The 26,134-nt window shown below is 41.8% G+C and overlaps 1 protein-coding gene across 3 annotated transcripts; it reads left to right on the top strand.

Moving 5' to 3' along the window:
• Window positions 1-82: 82 nt before the first annotated feature.
• Window positions 83-25,465, top strand: ext2 (exostosin glycosyltransferase 2). 3 transcript variants are annotated; one of them, XM_027007435.3, is made up of 15 exons: window positions 83-388; window positions 831-1,160; window positions 1,312-1,535; window positions 2,452-2,541; window positions 3,774-3,890; window positions 3,992-4,187; window positions 4,968-5,107; window positions 5,212-5,305; window positions 9,357-9,488; window positions 16,683-16,872; window positions 19,422-19,588; window positions 20,625-20,768; window positions 20,973-21,101; window positions 22,025-22,107; window positions 24,053-25,465. In XM_027007435.3, exons 1-15 carry the CDS (start codon window positions 380-382, stop codon window positions 24,189-24,191), a joined length of 2,184 nt encoding a protein of 727 aa, XP_026863236.3. In that variant the 5' UTR covers window positions 83-379; the 3' UTR covers window positions 24,192-25,465. The 3 variants fall into 3 exon arrangements, with proteins under 3 accessions (XP_026863236.3, XP_081565133.1, XP_081565127.1); XM_081709007.1 differs by having other exon boundaries at window positions 83-293; window positions 22,025-24,195; XM_081709001.1 differs by having other exon boundaries at window positions 22,025-24,195.
• Window positions 25,466-26,134: the final 669 nt, after the last annotated feature.

Raw genomic sequence — 26,134 nt, 5'->3', positions numbered from 1 at the left:
TGTTTAATAGTAAAAACCTTCGACTGTTCTGGTTTAGCATTTGAATCGTCGGTCGCGAAACATCCAACACAGCAGGTGGCGGAACAGGCCACGCGCTCCCCGTGAGGACGCCTCGGTTTTCGTCAGTGAGGAAATTTCTTACGGATTTCTCTTCTTCTCTGAGCGGCTGTTTTTTTTTATTTATTTATATCGGACCACTCGGACACTCCGTCTTTTTTACCAGGCTACTACGAACTGCGATGAAGTAGTTTTCAGCGACGTTATTTAAACCGCGTTGACGGCTCGAAGCCGAGGTAGGCTCGCTCGTGTCGGAAGCTAAGCTAACTGAGCTAACTAGCAAACAAGGTAGCTCGTGAGCCGATGGCCCGTCAGTAATAACATGTCAGATGTAAGTTATACCAAAACAACAACAACAACAACAACAACAGCTAGCAAGTAATCCAGTTTTGCTGGTAACATGTACATGGATAACCGTAGATATGTTTTCTGTCCCTTCATCTTCACGTCCAGCATTCCTGCCAGTGGGTGACAAGCTTGCGTTAGAGAACAGATATCTGGACAGCTAAGCTAGCTACACGCCATGCCGTATTTTTCTTAGGTTCGCCTATCTAACTATGAATAAGAGTTTGCTCACTTCTGTAGAGTTATAATGGCCAGCTAACCCACTGTAAAGGCGAGCGAATTTTCATACAAGGCACTAACTGGCTAGCATTGGTTAACTAGGTACCCCAGATGATGGTGTTACGACAGGGCTGTTGTGCATAAACCACATCAGGTTGTTCGGCGTTCTGTCTGCTGACCAGGTGAGGCTTTTGCTCTCTTTATTTCAGTGCTTTGGAGTCGTGATGGGCACCTCAGTAAAGTACAGCTCGCGGGGCCCTGCTCTGATACCGCGCATGAAGAGCAAGCATCGCATCTACTACATCACCCTGTTCTCCGTGGTGCTGCTGGGCTTGATTGCCACGGGGATGTTCCAGTTCTGGCCCCACTCCATCGAGTCTTCCGCAGAATGGACCGTGGACCGCCGCAGTGTGCACGATGCTCCACTGGTTAAACTGCCCGTGGCCAGCCCTATTCCTGAGAGGGGAGACCTTAGCTGTCGCATGCACACCTGCTTTGATGTCTACCGCTGTGGCTACAATCCTAAAAACCGAATTAAGGTGAGATTAGATCAAAGATTTGTCATCTGTTTCAGGTGCGTTCTTCTCCTTCATAATATAACGTGCATTATGTTGGTAATTTTTAAAATTAATTCGTTTATGCTTCCGTTTTGTTTTTTAAACAAGCTGTGCCTTGAACTTGCTTCTACAGGTTTACATCTACCCTCTCCAACGCTTTGTGGATGATGTGGGAGTCCCCATCAGTAGTACTGGCCTGTCCCGGGAGTATAATGACCTGCTGAGTGCTATCTCAGACAGTGACTTCTACACTGACGATGTCACGCGGGCATGTCTTTTCGTGCCTTCCATTGATGTGCTGAACCAGAACTCCCTGCGTATTCGTGAAACGGCTCAGGCTCTGGCCACGTTACCCAGGTGCACCCCATCTCATCATCCTTTCACTCTCTTTATGGGTCTGTGCAACGGACAAGTCCACGCTTCTATCAATTTGGGGTTTGACCCTGTCCCAGTGCTTGTATATGTGGCTAGTTAAATATAATTAACTGAATTTTCAGCATCTTTTTTTTTTTTTTTTTAAAAGCTGTAGCACTTTGAATGTACAGTGGTAGCTCAGTGGTTAATGTACTTGACTTGTAATCAGACGGCTGCCAGTTCAAGCCACACCACTGCCAAGTTGCCACTGTTGGGCCCCTGAGCAAGACCCTTGACCCTCAATTACTCAGAGTTGTACTCAGCCATGATTGTAAGTCGCTTTGGATAAAAGCGTCAGCTAAAATGTCAAAAGTCTTCATGGTTAGGTTTTTCTATAAGACATTGCTTGCTGCCTATAGGCTTTGCCAGTGGTGCCTTTGAAATCTAGAATTTCAGAGGTCATTTCACCTGTGTTTCTTAGGAGGAAAACTGTTAGATTGAGCTTTGTTTAAAAAAAAGTCTGCATTTTGAGTACCCGTATCAGTTTAGCCTGATAGTGAAGACTCTTGTAGACTAAGTTTAATGCAGTGTACTATATGTTTTGAAAAGCTTGATGTATTAGCAGACTTGCATCTTACTGGTTTGGTACTGCCACTCAACTTTGAAAAGTACTGTCAGACCTTGACTTGGCATTTTTGTGCATTTCTCTGTCTGTTCTTTGGGTGTCGCAAGAGGCCAATTAATGAAATTAAAATAAGTAATTTTCTGGAGTTATGAATTTGCTCTGACCTATGGATTTGTCATGTTTTCATGAAAAGGGGTGCATGGACAAAATCATTTGCATTAATGCTCTACATATTGTAATGAATTTAGCTTATGCGTCTGGCCTGCATGTTGACACTGTCTTGTGTGTTTTCAGGTGGGACAAAGGGATGAATCACCTGCTTTTTAACATGTTACCAGGAGGACCTCCAGACTACAATACAGCCTTGGATGTCCCCAGGGACAGGTTGGTCCACACAGTGGAGCTTTATGCATATGATGTACTCAAATTTTAATCAGAAGGGTCATGAATAAGTTTGGTTGTTCACATAGCATTGCCACTTTGCCAGATGACTAGATTAGTGTTATTACCATCAGATCCTGTCACGCTGTTCAACTGAAATACAGCTCCACCCCTTGACATGTTTTGACCCATTGGTTTTAATTTGCACGTAGAAAGAAAACATACGTTTTTGGATGTTTCGGACCACTAGAGGGAAGCAGTGTCTTAGACTTAATTTGTTTAAATGGACTTAGTTGTGCCATAAATCAATGTGTTCCTTCTGGAGAAAAGCAGTTACTTAAAGCCTAATATATTTAATATGCTGGGTGTGAGTTGTATTTGTGTATTACAAGCTAATCAAGTTTTAGACCTGATGAATGTTTCAGCACTGTGAAGACATACTCGTTACAAACTGAATAAAGCTTAAGCTGAGACATAAAAAAAACAGCTTTGCAAAATCAAAACAATTTAAAAATCTTACTCAATTACACTAAGTAATACAACTTCACTTTTCCTTCAGAAGTTCCATCTTAAACCAGTTTATCGTGTGTGTGAAAATATACGATGGCTTCCATACGTTACATGGAAGCGGCAGATTCCAAAGCGAGATCAAAGGTGCAGCTAAGAGCAGTCATGAAAGGGAAGAGCCCCGAGAGCAGACAGACGTGCATAATCTCCTGGTATTTACTGCTACACAGCCCGTGTTTCCCAGCCTTCTCTTTGGCGGCCACTCTCGCTCGCTTTGGGTGGAAAAGGTGAGTTTTATGTACTAGAAAGCCCTGAAACGATGAACACTTATCTGGAGCTGTAGGGAATTTCCTGGGCTCTTCCAGCTGTGCTCTGTTTGGCCTGCAGCCTCATCAGAACCAGCTGCCCCATGCATGTGCGTGGGCAGATAAAAGACGGCATGTGCTGCGTATCCATATGTCGCAGCTTTCCTTTCACTTGCTTCGATTCGGTTTTTAATCAGTGTCCTCCATTGCAGTGGATGGTAGTTAAAGTTTTATTGGCTTGTCATAGAGAAGGGGTGAGAATGGATGGCAGCTATGTTTTAATGAGAGCAAAGAGGGTTGTTAGAACATGTTCACATACATCATCGAATGCCAGACTGCTTTGTCAGTCATCCCCGGTAGACGTATTTTGTGGCGTGTGTTTGTCAGCAAAAAACCTATTGTCTTGTGGTTTTCGTCACCCAGAGCTCTGCTAGCTGGGGGTGGTTTCTCCACGTGGACCTATAGACAAGGCTATGACGTTAGCATTCCTGTGTACAGCCCACTGTCCGATGAAGTTGACCTTCCTGAGAGACAGCCGGGGTGAGCGCTTGCTCAAAATGCTTTTTTATTTCATTGCCTTGCTTTGGCCCATTAATCATTTAGAGAGCCAAGTCAGCATGTTCTCCTCTGCCCTGTTTCAGGCCCCGACGCTACTTCATTCTGTCCTCCCAGACGGCCATCCATCGAGAGTACCGTGTAGAGCTGGAGAGGCTGAAGGAAGAGAATGGAGAAGCCCTGCTCCTTCTGGACAAGTGCAGTAATCTCTCGCAGGACATGGCCTCAGCCAGGAAGCGCTGCTACAAGGGCCAGATGTACGACTACCCCCAGATCCTACAGGTGGGTGTGTCACCAAACCCAGTACATCAACAAAAAATTGCTTCAGCTGGTCTGTCATTCAGAAAGCTTGTCTATACCACAATCCATAAACATGGAGACCTAATGACGCATAGCATTGTTCAGTTGGTCTGTCTGTCTGTCTGTCTGTCTCTCCCCATAGATTGCTATTAATCATATAATATGTGATTTTTAATTTTTTTACCTTGTAATTCATTACTATAATCTTGTATTTGTCTGTTTTGAATGTATTTAGTTTGGTCAACCTTATACTGAATTGGTGAACTTTTCGTCATCAGATAAGAGTGTGAAATTTGTAGTTTATTGGTTATCTTTGTCACCCCTAGTGTGTGTCTCTCTTCATATAAACTGAGACAGTAGCTGTGGCTGTCCACAGTGCATGTCTCCCTTCCAGCCCCGTCTAGACAGGAAGCATGCTTATCAACTAAGCTGGGTGCATGAGCAGCACATCTGGGGAAAGGTCATGCGTGGAGAAGGAGGCGGGGTGTGGGTGGGGCCAGAGCCTGCACACCATTCGCCATTGTCTGCATATGACATCATTCGTATCCCAGAAAACCTTGCAGCAGTACCAACTCACCTCCACCTGTTTTTATTTCACTCTGTCTCGCACTCCACACTCGTGGCCCGCATTCCCAGCTGGGGTTATCCTCACAGTAGCGTTTTGCTGGGTGATGTAGCAGTGATATTGTAGCTCCCTCAGTAAATGGAAGCAGACATGCTTGTTACTGAGCCATTAATATGTCCTTGCTCACTGTTCTGTAGGAGTCTTCCTTCTGTGTGGTGTTGAGAGGAGCTCGACTTGGCCAGGCCACTCTCAGTGACGTGCTGCAGGCCGGCTGCGTCCCTGTCATCATGGCAGACTCGTATATTTTGCCGTTTTCTGAGGTGCTGGACTGGAAAAGGTAGAGCTGCCAAGTATCTTGGCAAACTACAAAACGCTGCTGTATTCGATGGGAGAGATGCTGTAAATTATTTATTAATTTCTTTTTTACATTTGTGTTTTCAGAGCTTCTGTGGTTATTCCTGAGGAGAAGCTCCCAGAGATGTATATGATTTTAAAGAGCATTCCTCCCAGACAGGTGGAAGAGATGCAGAGGCAGGTAAGTGTGCAGGGTGTTGTGGTGTTCTTATTGTCTGAATATGGATAAGAGTGGAACTTGTTGTTTTAATAAGATCACCCACCTGTCCAAGGAAAGTGTTTGTAAAGAAAAAGTCGTAACAGGCATGTGCGTAGAGATGGGTATGGTAGGCATTTTATATATACAGGGGGGAAAAAAAACCCAAAACACACCACAGCTAATCGACAGTGTAACAGTTCCTAACTGGGGCCAAATGGTGTTGAAACTTAAAGCAAAGTTTAGTCAGTCTCAATGACTAACGCACAAGTTGTCATCTCGGCTTTAATATGGTGTGAAAGCAAGGGTAAAGGTGTCGTGACCTCTATTCTGCTGCACTAACATTCCTCTCTGTGCTCCTTCCTAATGTGTCTCCCTCAATGGAGTGTTGGCTCCATTCTGAAAATAATACACTTAGACAGGCAAGTGCCAAAAGTAATATGCCTTTAAGTATGTACATTTAAAAATTTTTTTATATTAAATTTTCTTTTGCTGTGTTTAGTGCTGATAAAAAGGCAAATTTTCAAAATCTGTGATGTATTTTAATCAAAACAAGTGGTTAATCACACAGTATGTTTTGTGTATTTTTTTAAAAGACCCTAACTTTCTGACTATGCCAAACTGTACACAGCGAATGAAGGTGAAGCCCTGTGCTCGACCTGCTCAGTTAGACTGCCCACAGCAAGATGTGAAAATGTTTTTGTTTAGTGCTGGCTAGACGAGAAGAAGATTTTTTTTTTGTGTGCGTGTGTGTGTGTGTGAACACAGATCTGAAAGTTAGCTGCAGTGCTGGCCTAGGTTTTTGCGCAAAGACGCTCAACATATTTAAGAATTATGGCATGTTGCAATGATCATAACTCATCACCATCACTCTTATTTCATTCCTCCCCCCCTGCCCCCTTCTCCCTCAAGACATCAGACCAACATAAAAAAGAGATGGCACAAAAATTATTTCTGACATTTTTCCAGCATAATCGTGCATCTTTAGACAAGCCTGGGTCATCTAAATTTCTTTAGTATGGCTGAAGTCTTCGCAAGACTTGGAAGTTAAGAAACCCTTAGACAAATTGTAGTGTTTTCACTTTTCACCCACAGAGGGTGCTGTCACTCATTTCTGCTCACCACGGGATGTGTAGTATCCAGGACCTTCAGATGAGGTCAGCGCCATATGTGTCATGGTCCCTTGTTAACAGGTTGCATGTTTCATAGAAGCCTTGCTCCCGTCATCAGCTCCGTCAGTGCTCTCTCTTAAAATGTGTGGTGTGGTCCCCTTTTGTTGGCTGTAATTTGTGGTACCCTAAGTGATGCTCCACTTAGACATTTCCATTGCTGCCTGTGATGTTGTAGTTGTGGTGGAAATGGAAAACTGTAATAGTAAACAGCAGCAAAATGCATTTATAGCAGGAAAACCAACTTGCTGCTTATGAGGAGGCAGTGTTGATTTAGGTCAAACAATTTGTTAGCAAAGTGCTAAACAGCTGCTGAATGTAAACAGTGGTCCAGACTGATTTTTTCAGCCATGTTCTATAAAGTGTTGAAGAGAGACTCCCTAGAGCGCTGTTTCGGTCAGCCCTCTAGAACAGAACACATGCGTGCCTCATTACAGAGGAGTTGGAGTCCAGCTTTTCAATCAGAATGTTGTGCTGTTGATGGAGTAATCTGCTGTAAACCCTTGTATAAGTGATGGCTGACTTTTGCAGGAGACATGCAGGTCAGACAGGAATTACTCTCTTTTACAGCACCCATATTTCTGGGGTGCAGGCTTGCATGTTTTCCTTCTGACATCAGGGGACTCCAAGTTGTGGTTTCAAATATGTCTCACTAATAATGCACAATAATCCTCTGTGGAACATGTATAGAGCAATTTATTAATTTACACTTGTATTAATAATGTGAAGGTCATGTACTAGCAAATAAGCAACAAGCAGTTTCTCCAGCAGTAAGAATCGGCTGTTGTGGTGTCAGTTATTTGTCTGAGAGTTTTGTGTTTGTGACAGTGACAGAAGAGCCCTCTCATGTGACTGTCTCTTCCCTCATAATAGTTCTTGCTGGTGTTTCAGTGGGGTGGGTTTGGACCTGGGTGGGTGCAGTTTTCTCTCTGCCTCCTCCCCGTAGGAAAGGAAACTTTCATCATTGGTTGATTTATGGGTGGCTGTACTCTCCCTGGGACCAGAAAGTCTTTCTGAATCCTCTTCCCTTCTCCATAAAAAAGAAAAGCCATTTTTGTGTTGTATTTCTTGAGCATTTTAGGGGCTGTACCCATGGGAGCCAGGGAGGGGAAAAGAGGGAGTTCTTCTCTAATGTGCCGCTCAGAGTATCTCTGTAGACCATATGACAACAAACATGGCAGTCGATAAAACTATCTTCCTAGTGACAAAAAAAACCCGTGGACAGAGAGAACAGCAATGACCTCAACCTCACGCCATAGGACTGGTCTCCTTCTCATCTCCTAAACTGGAAGAGCAAAGTCTTTTGTGCAATTATTGCACTATTTCTTTGTGAAAAAAAAAAAAAGAAGCATCATTTAGGTTGTTGTTGTTGAAGAATTACACTTTTTATGCTCTTCCTTTAGTGCAGCAACAGTATTGCTATAGTGCTCCTGTCGCTTACCTGGTAGAGCATTTAGAGCAAGGTGTTAGAAACAGCAAAGTTTGATTGCCTGAGAGCAAACACACTGTCATGTTGATGCATCTAAATTCATCAGGGTAGACGTTTTTGTCAAATGTAAATGTCGATACCTTTCTCCATACCAGTTGTTGGAAGTGTTACTTGGATTTTAAATGTTTCAGTACCAGTGCCTGATACTGTTTGCACTGTGGCAAGATAATGGAGTTGGTTGTTGTTACGGAGGCTGAGGGCATCGACCATTCGTGGATCTGGAATGGTGTCTGAAGTGGGATGGTACTGCGAGGAAATTGGGAGTGTATTCGTGGTTAATGGAAACCCCCCCCCCCCCCCCCCAGTTTGAGGGGATGGTACAAAGTCCGGTGTGAACCCCTGGCGATCATGGGTGATGGCGTGACCTTGAAGAAGGGTGGATGCGTGTGTCACATGCTCAGGATCACTCCCTGAAGGTGAAGGCGATGAGATGGAGATTGTCACTCCCTGAAGTAGAGGGATCTGTGCCAGCGAGCTGACTCTTTGGTGCAGTTGTTAGGTCACACGTTTACCACCCGTAGGATCTGGGTTCAAGACTCAGATGTGGGTGCTGCCTTTAGCCTTTGCCTAAACCTTTAGCAGGAGTCTGTGACAATGTCCTGTTGCAGAGTGCAGGATCACGCAGGTCCTGGCACTGTGGCATAGCGCCTCCTAACAGGAGGTAGCATTGTTTTTATGGATAATTAGCTGTTATAGTTGCTCAACTCGCAGCTGGGCTTTGCATTTGTAAATCGATCAATCAAATACTCACTTTTTAAGTTTTATAGCATTGTCAAGACAGTAACTGGATAGAATTACTGTATTTATGGCCTGAAGTTTACAAAAGTGCTCCATTAGTTAATTTTGAATGTGTTATCAAATAACCAATACCTGAATTTTGGTTCGTATGTAATCTGCATTACAGGTTGAAGATCTTGCCTGTAGTTTGAGCAAAACAGATCAGCAGGCAGCTCGGTGATGTATGTGATCTGGAAAACGAAGCCTCCATTGTCATTGTTGTATTGAATTGCTAGTTCTGGAGTTTGAGAGGAGTTATGTGGCTTGACCTTTGGACTTGAGCTCTTGCCCAAAGTCACACTCCACTTCGCTGGGAAGAGCTGAAAGACTGATGGGCTGAAGTGCTTGTAACAGCCCAGAATGGTCCCTGTAGTTGTGTTACCAGGATTTAACAGGCTGCAGTGCTTTTGAAAGTCTCTTGCGGTGGGTCATAAAAGTACAAGAAGGATTCTGGGAGTTTAGCGGAAGCCCGGAGTATGTAGAGGGGCCTCTGTCTGTGGTCTTCAGAGTTGTATACAGGCTTGCGTCAGACTTCATCCGTCATGCTGTCATGCAGATAATACTAACACCAAAAATTTTTATATCCTCTGTTTTTCTACAGGCTCGTTGGTTCTGGGAGGCATATTTCCGCTCCATGAGGGCTATTGGTTTAACCACACTGCAGATAATCAACGACCGCATTTATCCTTACGCCGCATGTACATACGAGCATTGGAACAATCCTCCAGTTGTGGTGAGTTGGACCAACACTTTTGTTCTGTCTGAACGTAGTATCATGCACATTGCGTTGAGTATGCTTCTTTTGTCTGCACTTTTCAAATCCATTTTGATTGCAGTGTAACTGCATTCAAACTATTTTCTATATTAAATGACTAAATATTTAATTCAGAAGGCTAACTTTATCAGACTATTTCTTGACAATCGGAATGACAATAACAATGACGATGCTGGCACTTATTGCAATGTTATCTAATGCCGATCATGTAATTGTTTCTCTTATATTTGAAGCCTCAAAAAACAGAATAACAGTTGGAAAGGTAAAAGAGATGCACGTGTCACTTTTCAAATACTTTGTCAGGGAAGCTGTTCGGTTGTGAAAAAATCAAAAGCTGCAAATAGCTTGTACCAGTTTGTTTGGAATTAAGTTTCACTCAAAGTTCCAACCTTATTAAATGCTTAAGATGTTATGGTTCACACTGAGATGCAGACCTGGATGATGAGAGTCCAGATCAATGTCACTGTCAATTATTACATACATTTAGATAATCAAACATTAATTATAAGAAGCAAGCCTATTAGACATGTCTAGTTTTGCTGGACCACCAGTGATTGCACAACATTTTCCACACAAGTGTCTGTGGTGGGAATCTAGATCTGAGACCACCTGCTGTTTTAGGAAACGTATGATGGGAAGGTAGAATTTCATTGGTCTTGCATGTCTTACTGCTGGGGAAAATGTCCTAGTTCCTAGAGGCCTGCTAGCTGTCCTGCTGTGCTGAAGTATTAGTTCACTTTTTGTTTTGTGACTATTGAATCTGCAGCTAACAACAAATCTCTCTGTGAATGCATATTTCAGCAATAGGAAGGTAGTCTGTCATTTATAGTAATATTCCAGCCATACTCTTGGGGAATATAAGATGTTTATAAATTTATTTTTTACATATTTGTGGTTGCTGATCTTTCATGAATTGCAGGTAAGAAATGCTTTGGTGTTTGCTAATGTTAGCAATCAAAATGGATCCTTTAGACCAAAGAACCTATTCTATTTTGTTCTGTTTCATTCTATACAGCAGAAACACTGTCGCACATTAACATATATACAATGAAAACACTGTCCCTCATTAACATATAGATATCAGAAACACTGTCCCACATTAACATATATACAATAGAAACACTGTCCCTGTCCCTCATTAACATGTATACAATGGAAACACTGTCCCTCATTAACATAGATATCAAAAACACTGTTGCACATTGACATATACAGAAGAAACACTGATCCAGAGAGAGAGCGGAAACGCCGTCCCACTAACATGTATACAGCGGAAACACTGTTTCACGTTAACATGTATACAGCGGAAACACCGTCCCTCATTAACACACATACAGCGGAAACACTTGTCTCACATTAACATGTAGTTAAAAGGTTTAGGCCATCTTCAAACGAAGCCAGCTGGCAGTCTAGCTCATATTTAAAGAAATATAAGACAACCAGACAAGTCTAGTTTTGAAGGACCACCGTTGACTGTACAGTATTTTTCTAACACTTGGATGCAATTGAAAGGTAGTTACTTATTAAAATATCTTAGTGTTATTATTTAGACAATAGAAGATATGGCTTATTGGTGTTTTTTGTTTGTTTTGTTTTTTTATACTTGGCAGCAATGTTTAAGAAATCATTTGACATCAAAATATGACTAATCTTTCATTAGCAGCCAGCTAATAAATATGCCTGCTAGCTTGCTTATTGCCTGGGCAACAAAAATCAGTTGTTCTACTAGAACATGTTGATTATCTAGGTATGTTAACAGTAAGCCTCATTAACCCATATAACTACTTACCTAGTTAGGAGATGAATGAGATTACAATGATAACACTTTATAGGTGATAACACTAATCTTCACTTCTAGCCACTGTCATTAACTTGGATTGCTAGGCATCTACTGCATGAATATGTTTAGATGTAGGTTGTTGTGTAAGAGTGGTGCTTCACCTGTATGACACTGTGTGTCAGCTCCCTCACACTTAACTCAGCTTTGTCTGGCTGGAGTTTTCCAGTAGTGCTCAGACTCTCAACTCCTACACTTGTGAATGAAAGATAGGGGTTGGTTAGGGATTCTGAATGTTGATATCGGCACATTTTATTAGTGGGCTACATCTTTGTTCCTTAGTGTGATGCACCCAATCAATTTGTATTTTATTTTAATTTATTCTTGTTTCTGATACAAATTATTGTCAGGACATGAGTGGTGGCAGGTTCATGTAGTGTAGGCTAGATATGAGAACACATGACCACTAATGTACAACTCCAAATTGGGTTTAAGAAGATTTTAAAGTGTTTTTGAACCTCTGGCTCAGTGAAAGCAAAACGGCATAGATTGCAGCTACCGAATAATTTGTCATGCGAGTGCAGTTTATTCGCTGCCTCTTTATGAATGGTATCTGTGTTACAATAGGCTCTTTTGAGCCAGTTGTCTTGCACACTGATTTTAGGTTCTAAATAATTTTTGCCTGATACTCTTACCAGATCTTTCTCTTTTATAATCATATCAGAAATATCAAAGAGGGTAGTGTATGTCCTTCACGCACGTTTACACATTTTCTTTACTGTTGTCTGGCAACCCGCCAGAGGAATTGCCGCATTGTGAACATCAATCATTTGTGGCATCGCCATGAGCCTCACAGCCTAGCACATGCTGAGTGGTTGTGTGGCAATCACCTCTGTCCTCTGGGCTCTATCAGAGCCAACACAGAACTCCAGATCCAATTCTGTCCCATGGAAGTGCGACTGCAAATGTATCTAGTTGTTACTTAACAATCCTAGTTTGATTTATCATTTACTGTGAAATTTTTGCAATTACTTCAGCTGTGTTGCTCATCAATCAAGGTCCATGTCTGACGGGAGAGAAGTTTGTAGCTCATTAGCAGTTACACTTGACGTTGTCCTCCTCTGCTGTTATTTCCCCAGCCCTTTATCAGTCAGCGTTGCTCAGCTCTCATGGAGGCACCCGGACCTATGAGAGGTTAATTGGGCTGCGTTTCTGTCCTTTGACCATTCCAGCATTATAGGAAAGATGAAATACTTTCTCAAGATACTCAGTGGAAACACGTTGAGCAGAATTGGAACAGAGCACTAAATAAATCAAGGACTTTTTTTTCTGCCATTCTATATCCACTGGGACATAATTGAAAACACATTTCTTGAACTCTGCTGGTGCTTTGGAGACGTTGTCAAGACAGCCTGCTTTTTGTAATGCAGTTCTGAAGGAACTCAAATGGAGGCAAAAGAAGCCAAATGGATGTTCTTTATCTGTGTGTGTGTGTGTGTGTGTGTGTGTGTATAAAAATGTTATCTGAGTCAAAGTAGTCACTCAGTTCACCCACATTAAGTGCTGAAAAGTAGTAGTCAGTAAGATCAATGTTCAACTGGCAGCTTGAGTAACTACCCTAGGTGTTGTTTTTCACACCCTGTCATGGCCATTTTGCCTCTCCTTTCTGTACAGATAATGATTTTAACTTTTATTTGTCACTGACTCACCATTTGAAAAGATGTCGCAGAACTATAAAAAACTAACATGACTGCTAGCACTGTCCTGGCAATCCAAATCTTGTGGAAGCCGCGTTCTCCTTCGCCACTTGAAATGCAGCTCTTATTATAGACCAATCATTCTGATACGAACACTCGCTGCCCATCAGCATCAATGACAGCTCGGAGGTGAGTGTTTTGTGTGCAGAGCTCCTGTGATTGAACAGCCGTCCATGCTTTCATCTGGGTTCCATTTTCGCCTAATCCCAAAGCTGGGCTAGCATGGTCCCAGCTGCAAGACTCACCAAGATGCCTCGGCCCACATGAAACGCACTGCAATCCCTCTCCATCACTCAAACCTCTCATACCTCTACTTTTCGCTGCATGACACAAGTGTACCAGTCCCCAGTAACAAGCAGTTCAAGTGCAATTATATCCACCCCCCCCATACTTTCATATTGGATATGATAATGACCAACTTGTCACTGAGTAGTGGAATTTTCTCAGAAGTATGTTTTTGGGTTGGTTTTTTTTTGGTAAGGAGAAAAAAGAAAGGGGCCCCCATGATTCACATTACAGTTGATGTTTATGATGTATATTGTTTCAGGCTTTGTGTTGCTTATTCTATATAATACACACTAGGATTAGAAGTTTTTTAAAACATTTTCAGTAACAAGGTGATGGTTACGTGAACATTTGAATACTTTATACTGAACTGCAGGTGAATTTAGATTGAATACCACAGACAGATTTCTAGACTGTGTTATAAAGGAAAATTATGCTTGTTTCCCCCTTGTTTACACTGAACCACACTGGAGCCTGCCCAATTAGACCACACTATTTTTCAGACTCCAGGCTGAATTCTCATGTACCACACCCCTATGTTATTATTATTCACTTTACCACTTGTATGTCACAGTGGTACTTTAAATATTTCCTCTTTGCTGGAATGTCAGTGTCAGAGACTTCAAAGACATTTCCATTGGCTAATATAAGTTGTGTTTTTGTTTTTTGTTTGTTTTTTTTAATTGCTGTGATGGTTGACTGATATTGAGTGAGGAACGGATGTGTCTATGGTGATAGACCGTGGCCAACACAGCGAGGCAGCTGGTTAGACAATGCCCTTTGTTAGCACCTGGAGCAGCAGCCCAGGAAGCTTGTAGCCAAGCTTTAACCTGCCAGTGAAACGAAGCATCTCTCACTGCAACCCTGGATATAGGCCGGGGCTTTGAACATTTTATTAACCAAACTACAAACTGTTTTATTTGTAGGCATGCTTACTGTTGTGAGGCACATTTTATTGAAAAGTTTGATGTTTACTGATGTGAAGTGATCTCACACTCAGTCAAAGGGCACAGCGAATTTGAGCTTGTAAGATGTTATCTGTGCATCCTTCTAAAAAAAAATTATTATATTTCTGATTGCCAATGTTTAGGCATATCACTAAACAGTTCTGTCTGGGATGGCAATGGCAAGTGACTCATCAGTTGAATATGAAACCTGAGGTGCTTTTTCAGAAACATCTGGCCTCATAGTGTTGAGGCTTTGAGGATGGCTGCTGGATTTCTCAGCACCTTGCTCCCATCCTCAAAGCTTCGTCAATCAAGAACGAAGGCTGATTCTGCAGTGGAATCTGTGTATTCAAGTTGTCTATTATTGCCTGAAATTCAGGACTGAAAGTCTGCCTTCCATTTGCATTTTATGGCATTTAGCTGATACTTTTATCAAAAAACACTTACAATTATTACTGAATACACCTTGAGCAATTGAGGGCTAAGGGCCTTGCTCAGGGGCCTAACTGTGGCAACCTGTCAGTGGTGGGACTTGAACTGTCAACCATCTTGTTACAAGTCAAGTATCTTAACCACCCACCAATAGTGATGGCTACCACTGCTATTGTTCCCAAGAGCAATGTAGCGACTTGTTCTTTGGGCCTTCAGTTATGTATTGCACCTCTTTTGTGGAGCATGAGATGGCTGAGCGTCTCTGTGTTCAGGCCTTGCTCCTTCCTCCCTTTCAGACCAGTGAAGAACAGAAATCTCCATGACGGCATCAGAGGGCCTCTAAGAGCTCTCAGTATTTACTTTACAGCGTCACTTGATCTCCACTCCAGTGCGTGCATCTTTGGGAGTTTACAGGCTGTTTTAAAGCAGGCCAGGAAGGCGAGCCAAGCCCCACACTGGCAGGAGACAACCACTGACGCCGACAGCATCCCGGCACCCCCTGCCTTACCCTGGCCCTGCCAGGGCTCATATGCACCCCTGCTGCAGAGAGTTCACAAGAGTGCAGTCATAAAATTCCACCCTCACTGAATACTGCAGTTTAGACTTTGAAGACGGAAGTGCAGCACAAGTAGTTGCAAAGATGTAGCAGAGGGATCTGTTGTTCCTGTCCCATTTACATACTCAAATTATGCTTCTGGAGCAAGCTCTACTACAGCACTTCTCCCCCACCTTGAGGGAAAAAGAGTAAAGTGTTTTAGATGTTTCGGGTAAGGTTTGGCGGATGACAGATGTTTGTTTCAGTTGGAGAAGAACAACTAATCAAATTCAGTTATTTATGAAAAGTAACAGGAAAAGAATGGAACAAAACTCAGTAGCTTAAAATAAAGAAGCATTTCATTTAGCCAATACAAACACCACTCTTAATATTTGCCTACATAATGTGTAATGGTTTCACCATGCAGACCTACTCTAAAACAAAATGTAATATTTCATCCATCTGAACTGAAGGTAACCTACCCTTAATCTGTCCCCTTCTAAAACTTCACTTTGAGCGAAAAAGGAGGAAAGTGGAGGCAAGACTTTAAGATCAGTGTGTTTTTATAAATTCTGTTTTGAAGGAAAAATTAAGTAGTGTTTTCCTGTAAATATATCCAATTCTTTTGCTGGTTCCATTGGCAACACACGGTGTGCTGTGTGTGAGAATCTAGGGAAGACCTAGGCAATATGGAGAGGGTGAAGGGGGCAATTAATTATTTTATGAGAGAATAAATGCTATAAATAAATGCCCATTTTTGGTTATTGGTGGTTTGACTTTATACACTATTAACGTGTCATGGTAACTCTAAGTGTTTTGGCCATTTTGTGTCCCAGGCAGACAACAAATCTCGCTTTTGGGTCCTCAGCTGAAATGGCTCGGGAACCAATGATCAAGAGGATTAGATTCTTATAGAGCTGTGGGTGTTTTTAGAGAATTTTTCCATGGCAGAAATGCTTTAGGTGCAGTGTTTTTCATTGTGCTGTTTTCCCTGATTACCAAGAGCAAATTCTTGACTTTTTGTAGGCTGGGCAGGCCTTTGCTTACTGAGACTAATGGTGTTTGAATATTGGCCAAGTTTGAGGGAGATGCTTTAGGCAAATGGGTTGGCACACAACAAAGGTCATGACATTCTCCTCTAGCTGTTCGTTGCCTCTGTTTTTGCTCTGTTTTGTGCTCTTGACATTCCTTCCTGTTTTTAATCTACTGTTCAGCACTGCCAGTTTGCAATTTTTAAAGTAATCTTTAATTTTAATGGATAATGCTTGGTTTCAATGAAATGCATCATCTGACCCACACAATTACATCATTTTTATTAAAACCTAGTGGACCACTTTGTGTAAAAGTGTCTTATTTCTTACAAATTTTGTGTGTGTGTGTGTGTGTGTGTGTGTGTGTGTGTGTGTTCTCCCCCAAAAGAAATGGTCCAGTGTAAACAGTCCACTTTTTCTCCCACTCATTCCTCCTCGATCTCCGGGCTTCACTGCTGTGGTTCTGACTTATGACCGCGTGGAGAGTCTCTTCAGGGTCATCACTGAGATCGCCAAAGTGCCCAGTCTGGCGAAGCTGCTGGTTGTGTGGAACAACCAGAACAAGAGTCCACCTGAAGGTTTGAGTCATCCTCACATTTGAACAGGAATCATCACTTCACACATTTACATTCCCACCACTTTGAGAAACATCTTGTACATATACAGTTAAGACCCCCTGTCCCACCTGTTGCTGTGTATATATATTTGTATATAATATATGTTTTCTACAAGTTTCTGCTTTTGTTGGTTGGGTATTCTTGGGTACCGAACCTCTCAACTCAGCAGTGACAGGAATGTCTGTAAAATCCTTAGACATGTTGTATCTGATAAATCTATGTCTGTGTAAAGCAACCATGAGTCTGTGAAAGGTGCTATATAAATTAAACATTATTCTTTTATTATTATTATTATGAGCCAACACTTCAAACCATACCATTAGCAAGTCAGTGTGACTGTTGTTTTAGGAATGGTCCACAGCCCAAGTAATGTCTTATCAGGAGTCCTATGGTTCTATGACCTGTAAAGTTCATCTGAAAGATAGGCATACCTAATCCCTGTTGAGTGTGGCGTTCTGACAACACCTGCTGTTACAGTAGCCAGAGAGTGTACATTTACCAGCTCATGAATGCAAGCTACAAGAGTATGTCACAGAGACTTCACTTCAAGTTTTATTATAAGTAGTGTTGCTAAGTTGATTTTTTTTGGGTACCATTATTCTCTCTTAATACTTTTAAAATACATTGCATGTGTGTGCATTCCTTGAGTGCTGTCAGTTTCTGGATAAACGGATCTGTTACAGAGAAGTAGACTAAGAATAGAAAACCAAGCTGTGAAATTATGAAGCCAAACCTCTTTCCGGCTTATCTTCATATTGTGAATAAAAAATGTTCGACCGATCTGCTGCCTTAATCGTATTGTTGCGCAGAGAAGGTAGTGGAAATTCACTAGTATGCTATAAGTGTGTTTTTTATTGTCTTATGCTTTACCAGTTTTTGTCGCTGTTTTAGAAGCCATGGATAGGATGGCTTTAAGTTCTTCTTCGTTCTGATGACCAGCATATTTTCACCAGACGTTCACCCTTAATTTGATCATGAGACCATAAGGATCGCTCCCCTAAGAGTTCCCCTCAGCTGACAACAAATTTCTAGCCTATTAGAGATGTCAAAGTTAACTGATATTAGTAGTTATTTATTTAGGCTCTCTCTGATGATACTGCTTAACAAGGTGATTAGGTATTGGCCTGTTTATGGAGCTTTTACACTGACTGGCTTGATGTAAGGAAAAAAGGAACAAGAAATTAAATATATCTTCCTGATAGATTATGGTAATGTAATTATACTGGGGTATACTTTGAAGTGTCTTAATGGTGCTCTTTGCCTTTGATTAGAGGAGTCAGTGGAGCTGTGCTAGAGCTTTGTGACCCATTAGAACTAATAAGGCTTGTTTTCGGGTCAGCGTGAGGCTCCGGTCGAGTTGAAGATGGATTTCCTTCTCCTTGTTGCCATTGCCCAATGCATTTGTTTATTTTCAGCAGTTTATGTTGCCCAAGTCATATGTCTGTCATTTTAATGACGTGTTGGCAACAACACCTTAAGTATAAAGCTTTTTCTATTTATTTACTTATTTATTTTAAAGTTTCTAGCGAGTTTCTCAGTTGCTGTAATACACTCTACAGAGAGTACAGGCTTTTCTCTGGTTGTCACTGGGGACTATCAGCTAAAGTATTTTTTGAGTAAATCTTTCCTTTTTGGCAGTTCCTAAATATGATTACAATCTATGAATGTGATTACAGGCATTAAGAGGTGGGGGATTTTTTTTTTTTGGCATCATAGTTGTTCCCTGTCAACAGGATTCTCACCGAGCGTTTATAGTTTTATGGACGGAGAATAATGAGGTGTGAATAGTTTAAGTATGTACTGTATGTACCTTTTGTTCTTTGCCTCCACCCTGAGAGAATTTCTCTACTGGGCATGTAGACTTCACACGAGAGGATCTCAATCTTTCATGTTCGTCACAGTCTTAGTTTCTTATCGAACCTTCACTGTGATTTACAGAGGGCTCCATAAATGCTGGGTGACTGTTTTGTCTTAAGTAAACTTTTAGTTTATACGATATTGCAGATGTTATAGGGTAGGTCGTCTCAGTCAGAGAGGAGCTTATTCCACCAATTTGGAAACTTCCCTCCTTCCTCCAAGTTCCAAAGACTCAAGAAGAGAAAAAGGAGAGAAATTTAAGTATCCCACTCCCCCACACTCTGAGGGTCCATATGTCTTAGTCAACCTGGGCCTTCTCTGTGGCTTTATTAGGTGACAGTGCATGTGCTATCCGTCTTGTTCGTGCTGTGGGTGATTTCCAAGCTCGCACACAACTGAAAATACAGTTAGTGTTGTCTTTCCTGCCCTGTGAGGAAAGACAGTGTGGTCAGACTCGTATGTACCACAAGGCACTGATGTGTTTTAAACTGAACAACTTGTTCCATTTTTTTTCTACTACCTGTCAAAAGTTTTTAGCATATCTCTAAAAAACTCAATGTTTAACTTGCGCTGTTCTTTTTTCAAGAAAGTCTTTTTTCTTTTTTTTTCTTTTTTTCTCTCCCCCCCCCACCACCCTATCCTGATGTCCACAGAGTCTCTCTGGCCAAAGATTGCTGTTCCTCTCAAAGTGGTGCGCACCAAGGAGAACAAACTCAGCAATCGCTTCTTTCCCTTTGATGAGATAGAGACAGAAGCAGTGTTGGCCATCGATGATGACATCATCATGCTAACCTCCGATGAGCTTCAGTTTGGATATGAGGTTGGGGGAATGGGGGTTGTCCCTGCACAAAGATCAGCTAGCATCACTAGTCAGTAACTAACTGAAACAGTGTCAGATGATCACACTTCATTATGAAACCACATAATCCTCTTACGTTTAGGGAATCCATTCTTTGTGAGCTCGAGTGTTTTCCCACACTGGGTTGAAGTCCATTTAGGAGAATAAGCAGCACCGCTGCTGGGAGATTTTACCTGAAATTTAAGGAAAATGAATCGCATTTTAAGTCCAGAGCAAAGTGTTTGTTCTAGTGAATCATATAACCATAGGCTACTTCCTTTGTTCTCACCTAATGGGTTGAAGTCAGTCATATGTGCCTGTTGCAGTTTCTCACCAAAATTTACCTAAATGCAACGTCAGTGCCACCAGACAGCCAATTGCTGGAACTACTGAAAATTAATTCATCTCAGTTGCTTATTTGACTTCTGCTTCCATGAACAATTTAATTAGAATAACCTTAAGATGTGGTCTCTTTCTGCTTTGATAGGGTTTAATGCAGTCCTGTTAAAAAGTGTAAAGCCACACGAAAAGCTTTAAATCCCTGTTCACCTCAGGATCTCTTGCTTTCAGTCATACATGCATACTTCTGACAAGGGTTTGATGTGTGAGGGTTGATGACCGGGTTGGCCAATGCTGTTACATAGCTACAGGCTTGCCTGCACATCACCTGCAGCCATTTATAACCCATTGAGGGAAATGAGCATAATTTATGGGTAATTGTATGAAATAGTAGGCAGTTTGAGATCGGGTGTCTGGCTGACCAAGCAAGCTCTTGTGACATATTGGTGTGGCATTCAAGGATTTCTCCATTAGAAACAGTAGGCGTGTCAGATATCTTTGGGATTATCTGATCTTAACTCACTGATTTATCTTATGATTGCCAAGGTTGCTGTTTATAGATAAGGTTCGTCTAAAACTGGCCAATTTAGAAATTGCTCTAAAGTTCAAATTATTCTTTTGATGAAGTCTTACAGATCGAGGGTCTGTATTTTATTTTCGTAAACGTTTGTGTGGGTAGGTGTGGCGTGAATTTCCAGACAGGCTTGTTGGGTATCCTGGTCGGCTACACTTGTGGGATCATGAGATGGGGAAGTGGAAGTACGAGTCTGAATGGACAAATGAAGTTTCTATGGTGTTGACGGGAGCGGCCTTCTACCATAAGGTACAAGGCTTTTTGTCCTTACAGCTAACCCGACCACTGAGTGCACCACATCTTTTTCTTGGCGATTATATATGTAATAGGCAGTATACAGTCTTTGTCTCACTTTCCCTGAATGTGTATTGTCCTGTTTTTGTCCCCTTTTGGAATTACGCAGATTAATGGTTTTATTTTTGTTGATCTACATGTTTCTTCTTTCCCTTCCAGTACTTCAATTATCTGTACACATACAAGATGCCAGGAGACATTAAGAACTGGGTAGATGCTCATATGAACTGTGAGGATATTGCCATGAACTTCCTTGTGGCTAACATCACTGGCAAAGCTCCTATAAAGGTATTCAAATCTTTTTTTTTTTTTTTTAATGGACTTCAAAGTGGACTTTATGTATATACAGTGTAGTAAAAATGTTTTTACAAAACTATCAAACTTCAGGACTACTGGTATTGTGTAACAGAGAACAGTGTTTCGGTCAGTTAAATGTAACTGCTCCCAGTGGGGCTGGGGAGGAGTGCTTCCTTAAAGAATGCAGACGCCCTGATGGTGCGCGCCTCTGATCAGCTCTCGCCTCTCTCCCTCACGCTCCAGCCTACAATGACTCTGTCCAGGTGCAGGGCAGCCTTTAAAGACCCTGCCTTAACCTCTGTTATCTGGGTGTCACTAGTTGCCTCTCTCTGCTGCGATATGTTTTCCTAAGCTCGCCAGAGCCTGTGCACTCAGGAGAGTCTGCTAAATCACCATTTTTATGCCTTATTCATTCCACGTCCCTGTGTCTCACACACCTCCTCCTGGTTCAGTTCCTTCCTCAAACTGTGCGGAGTGCCATTTTAGTGTTTGTGTATGTTTGAAAATGGGGACAGGGGAGGAAAGTCATATATCACCCCTCTAATGAGAGTGGCAGACAGGGTGGTTTATCCTGGTCATGGCAACACATCTCTCTTTCATTACATCTGAGTTATATGGCCTGTCATCAGGCCATCCCCCCAACACTCTCTCACACACACACACACACACCACAGCTGCCCTCCTCTCATTAGTAATAGAGTTATCAGTTTGCTATTAGGTATTGTTAATTGTAAATAGTCCAGACTTTTCAGACTAATCAGAAGTTTAGAAAAAATACAGGTCAGAGAAATCTGTTGCTGGCATTTTTTTTAATAGGTTGTATACAAATTTAACTTCTGACAAGCATAATGTCAACTTGACTTCAAATCCATATAGGGAATAACCGGGGCTTTGTTTGCTTCTCTTCTGTGTAGGTGACTCCTCGAAAGAAGTTCAAGTGTCCTGAGTGCACAGCAATAGATGGACTGTCCCTGGACCAGACACACATGGTGGAGAGGTACTGTATGAATCAGGCTGTCTACCCATGGGACAGAGGGAACACTGGCAACTTCCTGGCCTTGGCATGGCTTCTGCCCACATCTGAAACGCATTGTGTGTTTCACCAACAATCCCCTCATTGTGGTGCTTCTCAGGAGAGTCGTGCCTCCAGGAGCCAGGGAGAGAGCAGGCTGTCCGTCCACAGCAGGCTGCTTGCGTGTCAAGCTCTAGTCTGATCAGCACTGCTAGATTCACGCTATGGCAGAGCACAGAAAATGGGTTCTTTCATTTCTCTGCACCGCTGCACAGGACAGACAGAAGTAGACAAAAACATGTCCAGAATCAAGCAGACATTTAAAAAAAAAAATCGCTTTACTTGTAATGCAGATATTCAAGTACTTTGTCTCTTATTCCACTTAATTCACAACTTTTATTTCTTATAAGCAATTCTGAAGAACAGTAGATTTTGACATGGAAAAACTTTGTGTAGACAACTGCCTAACCAATTTTCTTCCCAGTTATCCTACCAGCAGTGTCTGTGTTACCTGCAAAGATGAATTAATACTAGTGGCCACTTATAGGGCTATAACTTTGTGCCAAAGGGCTGTCATCTACAGCAGGAGTGTGATCCACTCTGGACAGTCCAGGGAGAAACCCTTGACCTTGGAAGTGAATACGTAGTGTTAGTAATGGAGGCTGGCTCCACTGACCATGCAGTCATTTGACTGGAGGCTCAGGGGAGATTGATGGTGTCTTTGTGGTCTTGCTTCTCATTCTGAATGCATTTCCTACCATAAATCTTGGGCACCGCGCCACTCAGGATGCCGTGAATTTTGTTTTGATTTGATCTAATCATCAAACTAATGAAAAGCCTCTATAATAAAACTACTTTTTGCACTTCTATATCTTTACTGAACATGTAGCCATGATTGACATTGTATGTGAAGCGCTAGGATGATAACCTTTTGGGGGAAAAAAGTCAATTTTTCGGTCAATTCAGATTCAAATTACACTAACATATAAGACACACACACAATTTTGTTTTTTTACTTGGATATGACCAGATGACAAGAGGTTTTTAGAGTACCTCAGTGGAAAAGTAGGGAGGTGGAGGCTTAGTGTTTGGGGTGCTGGTCACCGGAGGGTTGCCAGTTCAAGCCCCACCACCGCCAAGTTGCCACTGTTGGGCCCCTGAGCAAGACCTTTAACCCTCAATTGCTCAAGTTGTATTCAGTCATAATTGTATGTTGCTTTGAATAAAAGCATTGGCTAAATGCCATGAAATGTAAAATGTATAAATTGAAGTAAATTTGGAAATGGTTGGTTGCAAAAATATATCTAAAGGACTACATGCAGAGGATTAGGTCTCTATCGGTCCTGTAAGAAATTCAGCACTCCCTTTTTTCCTCCCAAGACAGATAGACAAAGATCAGTCTTCTGCTTTATAATGTCTGACTCGTACAGTGATCTACATTATCGAAAAACCCTAAAGCAGAGAGTGATGATGCTGATATAGGGGAGTCCTCCACTCTGCCCCTCCAGTTCACTAAAGAACCCTCAAGCTGTATTCTGGTATTTTAACAGAAGAGTTGTAAATGTACATAACAGCATTACAAAAAAAACCCACTGCAAGTTGACTCAACAAGCTATGCCTGACTGTGAATATGTATGCATTGACTAAAGCTGTTTTATGTAGCACAAGGGGCCAAAATACCTCCTACCTGGAAACACTTTCACCAGCTGTCAGTTATAAATGACTGTTAAATGTGTCAGGCTGAGGGAGATTAAGATGATGATGATTCACTGCTCATATTACCCTGACCTAGTCTTTAAAGTTGTAAATATCACAGTGCTTACCGTGCCTCTTCTGGTTGGTTCAGACACTTATTAAGGAATCTGTTACTTTCACATTATACCAGTGATCTTTTCTTTCCTTTTTTTTACCCTCTTCCCCCTTTTCTCAGGTCTGAGTGCATAAACAAATTTGCCTCCGTGTTTGGGACCATGCCTCTCAAGGTCGTGGAGCACCGAGCTGATCCAGTCCTGTATAAGGATGACTTCCCTGAGAAGCTCAAGAGCTTCCCCAACATCGGCAGTCTATGATGGGACCGCGCCTTGCTGTTCATGCCTTTGTGTGCTAAGCCAGGCTGCAGATGCTTTAGGACTCACTGGCGTGCTGTATGTCCTACTTAATGACTCTCTGAGCGTGCATTTCGTCTGGTTGATGTGACAGAGGGAAATACACTGTTACTTTTTATCCACTTTTTTTTTTTAAATCCATGCACCCTTTTGAATCTGGAAGCAATGGTGAGCTCACCACTGGAAAATCACCGGACTAGTCTCATGGCTGTAGGGGCTGAATAAAACATTGTATGGACCTTAACAGAGAGCAGAATTGAAGATGGTTTTCTCGGACTCCTACTGAAAGCTTTTAATCGTCTACTGTACTGTTCTGCATTAAAACATTTGAGAGCAGTGCCCTTGACAGTCTGAAATCCAATATTAAGCTCCGTTTGTCTTGCCGTTAATGGTGATTTTATGGATTAAAAATGCCACAACAACAAAAAATCAGTGTTGTACATGCACAAAACAGGAAGGCATAGTACGAGATATATCACAATGACAAAATTACAAAGCTTTATTTTAGCTTTTGGATTAGTTGTGATCACAGAAGGTGTGTAAAAGAGGAAACTGCTCAAAGCTTGTGTTGAGCATGTAGCACAAAGATGATTACACAGAATCTAGAAAATGATCACTTTTCTGGATTCCTCTAGTGTTTGTGTATGTCATCACATCAGTGTGTAAAAGTGAAGGGGAAGGTAAATGGTAGCCTGGTTATCAGGGATACTGCTGCCAGTATTTATAAAAAAACGTTTGGACATAAATGTGAGGTGAAGATAATATATCTGTGGAATTTATCGAACAATTTTAAGGATGTACATTTGGGGCTTACATCTTGGCATGAGTCAAGAAACGGATCATATTGAGTTGTTTGGGTAGTGGGTGGGGCTTGTAGACACCAGGCAGTGGCATTTCACGTTGATGTTTGTATTTTAAGTTTAGTCTGTGAATGTAAGGGGCTCTTATGAGTTCCAGCAGCATTAAGGCCCACTTCTCGTGACCGATGTGGGATATTTCTGACATGGCATTCTGCTCAGCCTTCTTCCATAGCATGCAAGTTCAAGCAGTGATCATGAGTCAAGTATTTTTTTTTTCCATTCAGTTCAAAATTTTAACCAAGAAGTTTATCAGAATGTTATGACAATATGAAATAGTTGTACATTTCTTTAATTTTATTTGTTGTCTTGTTTTGTGTTTGTTTTTTCTTTGATTGACTTTGTATAATAAATGGGGGTTTGTAAAACATGTATAATTCATGATATTGTAAAGCTGTGCTATTTTTTTTCGCGGTCATCTCTGATGTCTGGCGATGGAGCAGATGTCTAAGCTCTGTGAGTGATTTAACTTCAGGAGCCTGTATGTCTGAGATAAATGCATTTCATCTCTATGGGGAGTGAACTTGTGAAGAGAAAAGTATTCCTGTTCTGAATCTTCCTTCACAGACAAAGAGAAAATCTGGTAAGGAGGTTTCAGCAACAAGTCCTGTATTGGAAATGTCAGTGAATGACCAATTACACAGTGAGTGCCAGATTGTCTGCAGCTCCCTTCTTTATGAAGTGTCCGTTATTTAGCCGACGGGAAACTCCTGTGGGAGTACCGCAGTTGGTGCGTTCTAAATGTGTCTACCCTGCAAAAACGTGTATCTGTGTGTAAGGCGCAGAGATCACGATATGCTTGTGTTTGAGACGAGCATTAGTTTTGTGGGATATCCTGGAATTGTCTCATGCACAAATTGTTTGTTACTGTCAGCAACCTGCAACTCTGCTCTACCGGCCTGGATGTCATCTGTTCTTAATATCTGTATTTTAATCCACCCTGCGTGATGTTAGCAGTTCAACCGGTTGATCTTGTGTCCAACTACTTCTAAGCCGTCAGCTCTGATCTGTTCATAGAATCTGTCAGAAGATGCCAAAATATGTAGTTCG

This window comes from Electrophorus electricus, chromosome 3 (assembly GCF_041902795.1).
Source record: "Electrophorus electricus isolate QZ-2024a chromosome 3, ASM4190279v1, whole genome shotgun sequence".
Taxonomy (NCBI): Eukaryota; Metazoa; Chordata; class Actinopteri; order Gymnotiformes; family Gymnotidae; genus Electrophorus; species Electrophorus electricus.
Note: the sequence above shows the minus strand (reverse complement) of the source record. Positions and strands in the feature narration are given on the sequence as shown.

Coding starts and splice junctions, on each gene's coding strand:
- ext2 (XM_081709001.1), top strand. Junction 5,108..5,211: donor GAGGTGCTGGACTGGAAAAG/GTAGAGCTGCCA, acceptor TTGTGTTTTCAG/AGCTTCTGTGGTTATTCCTG. Junction 19,589..20,624: donor AGCTTCAGTTTGGATATGAG/GTTGGGGGAATG, acceptor TTGTGTGGGTAG/GTGTGGCGTGAATTTCCAGA.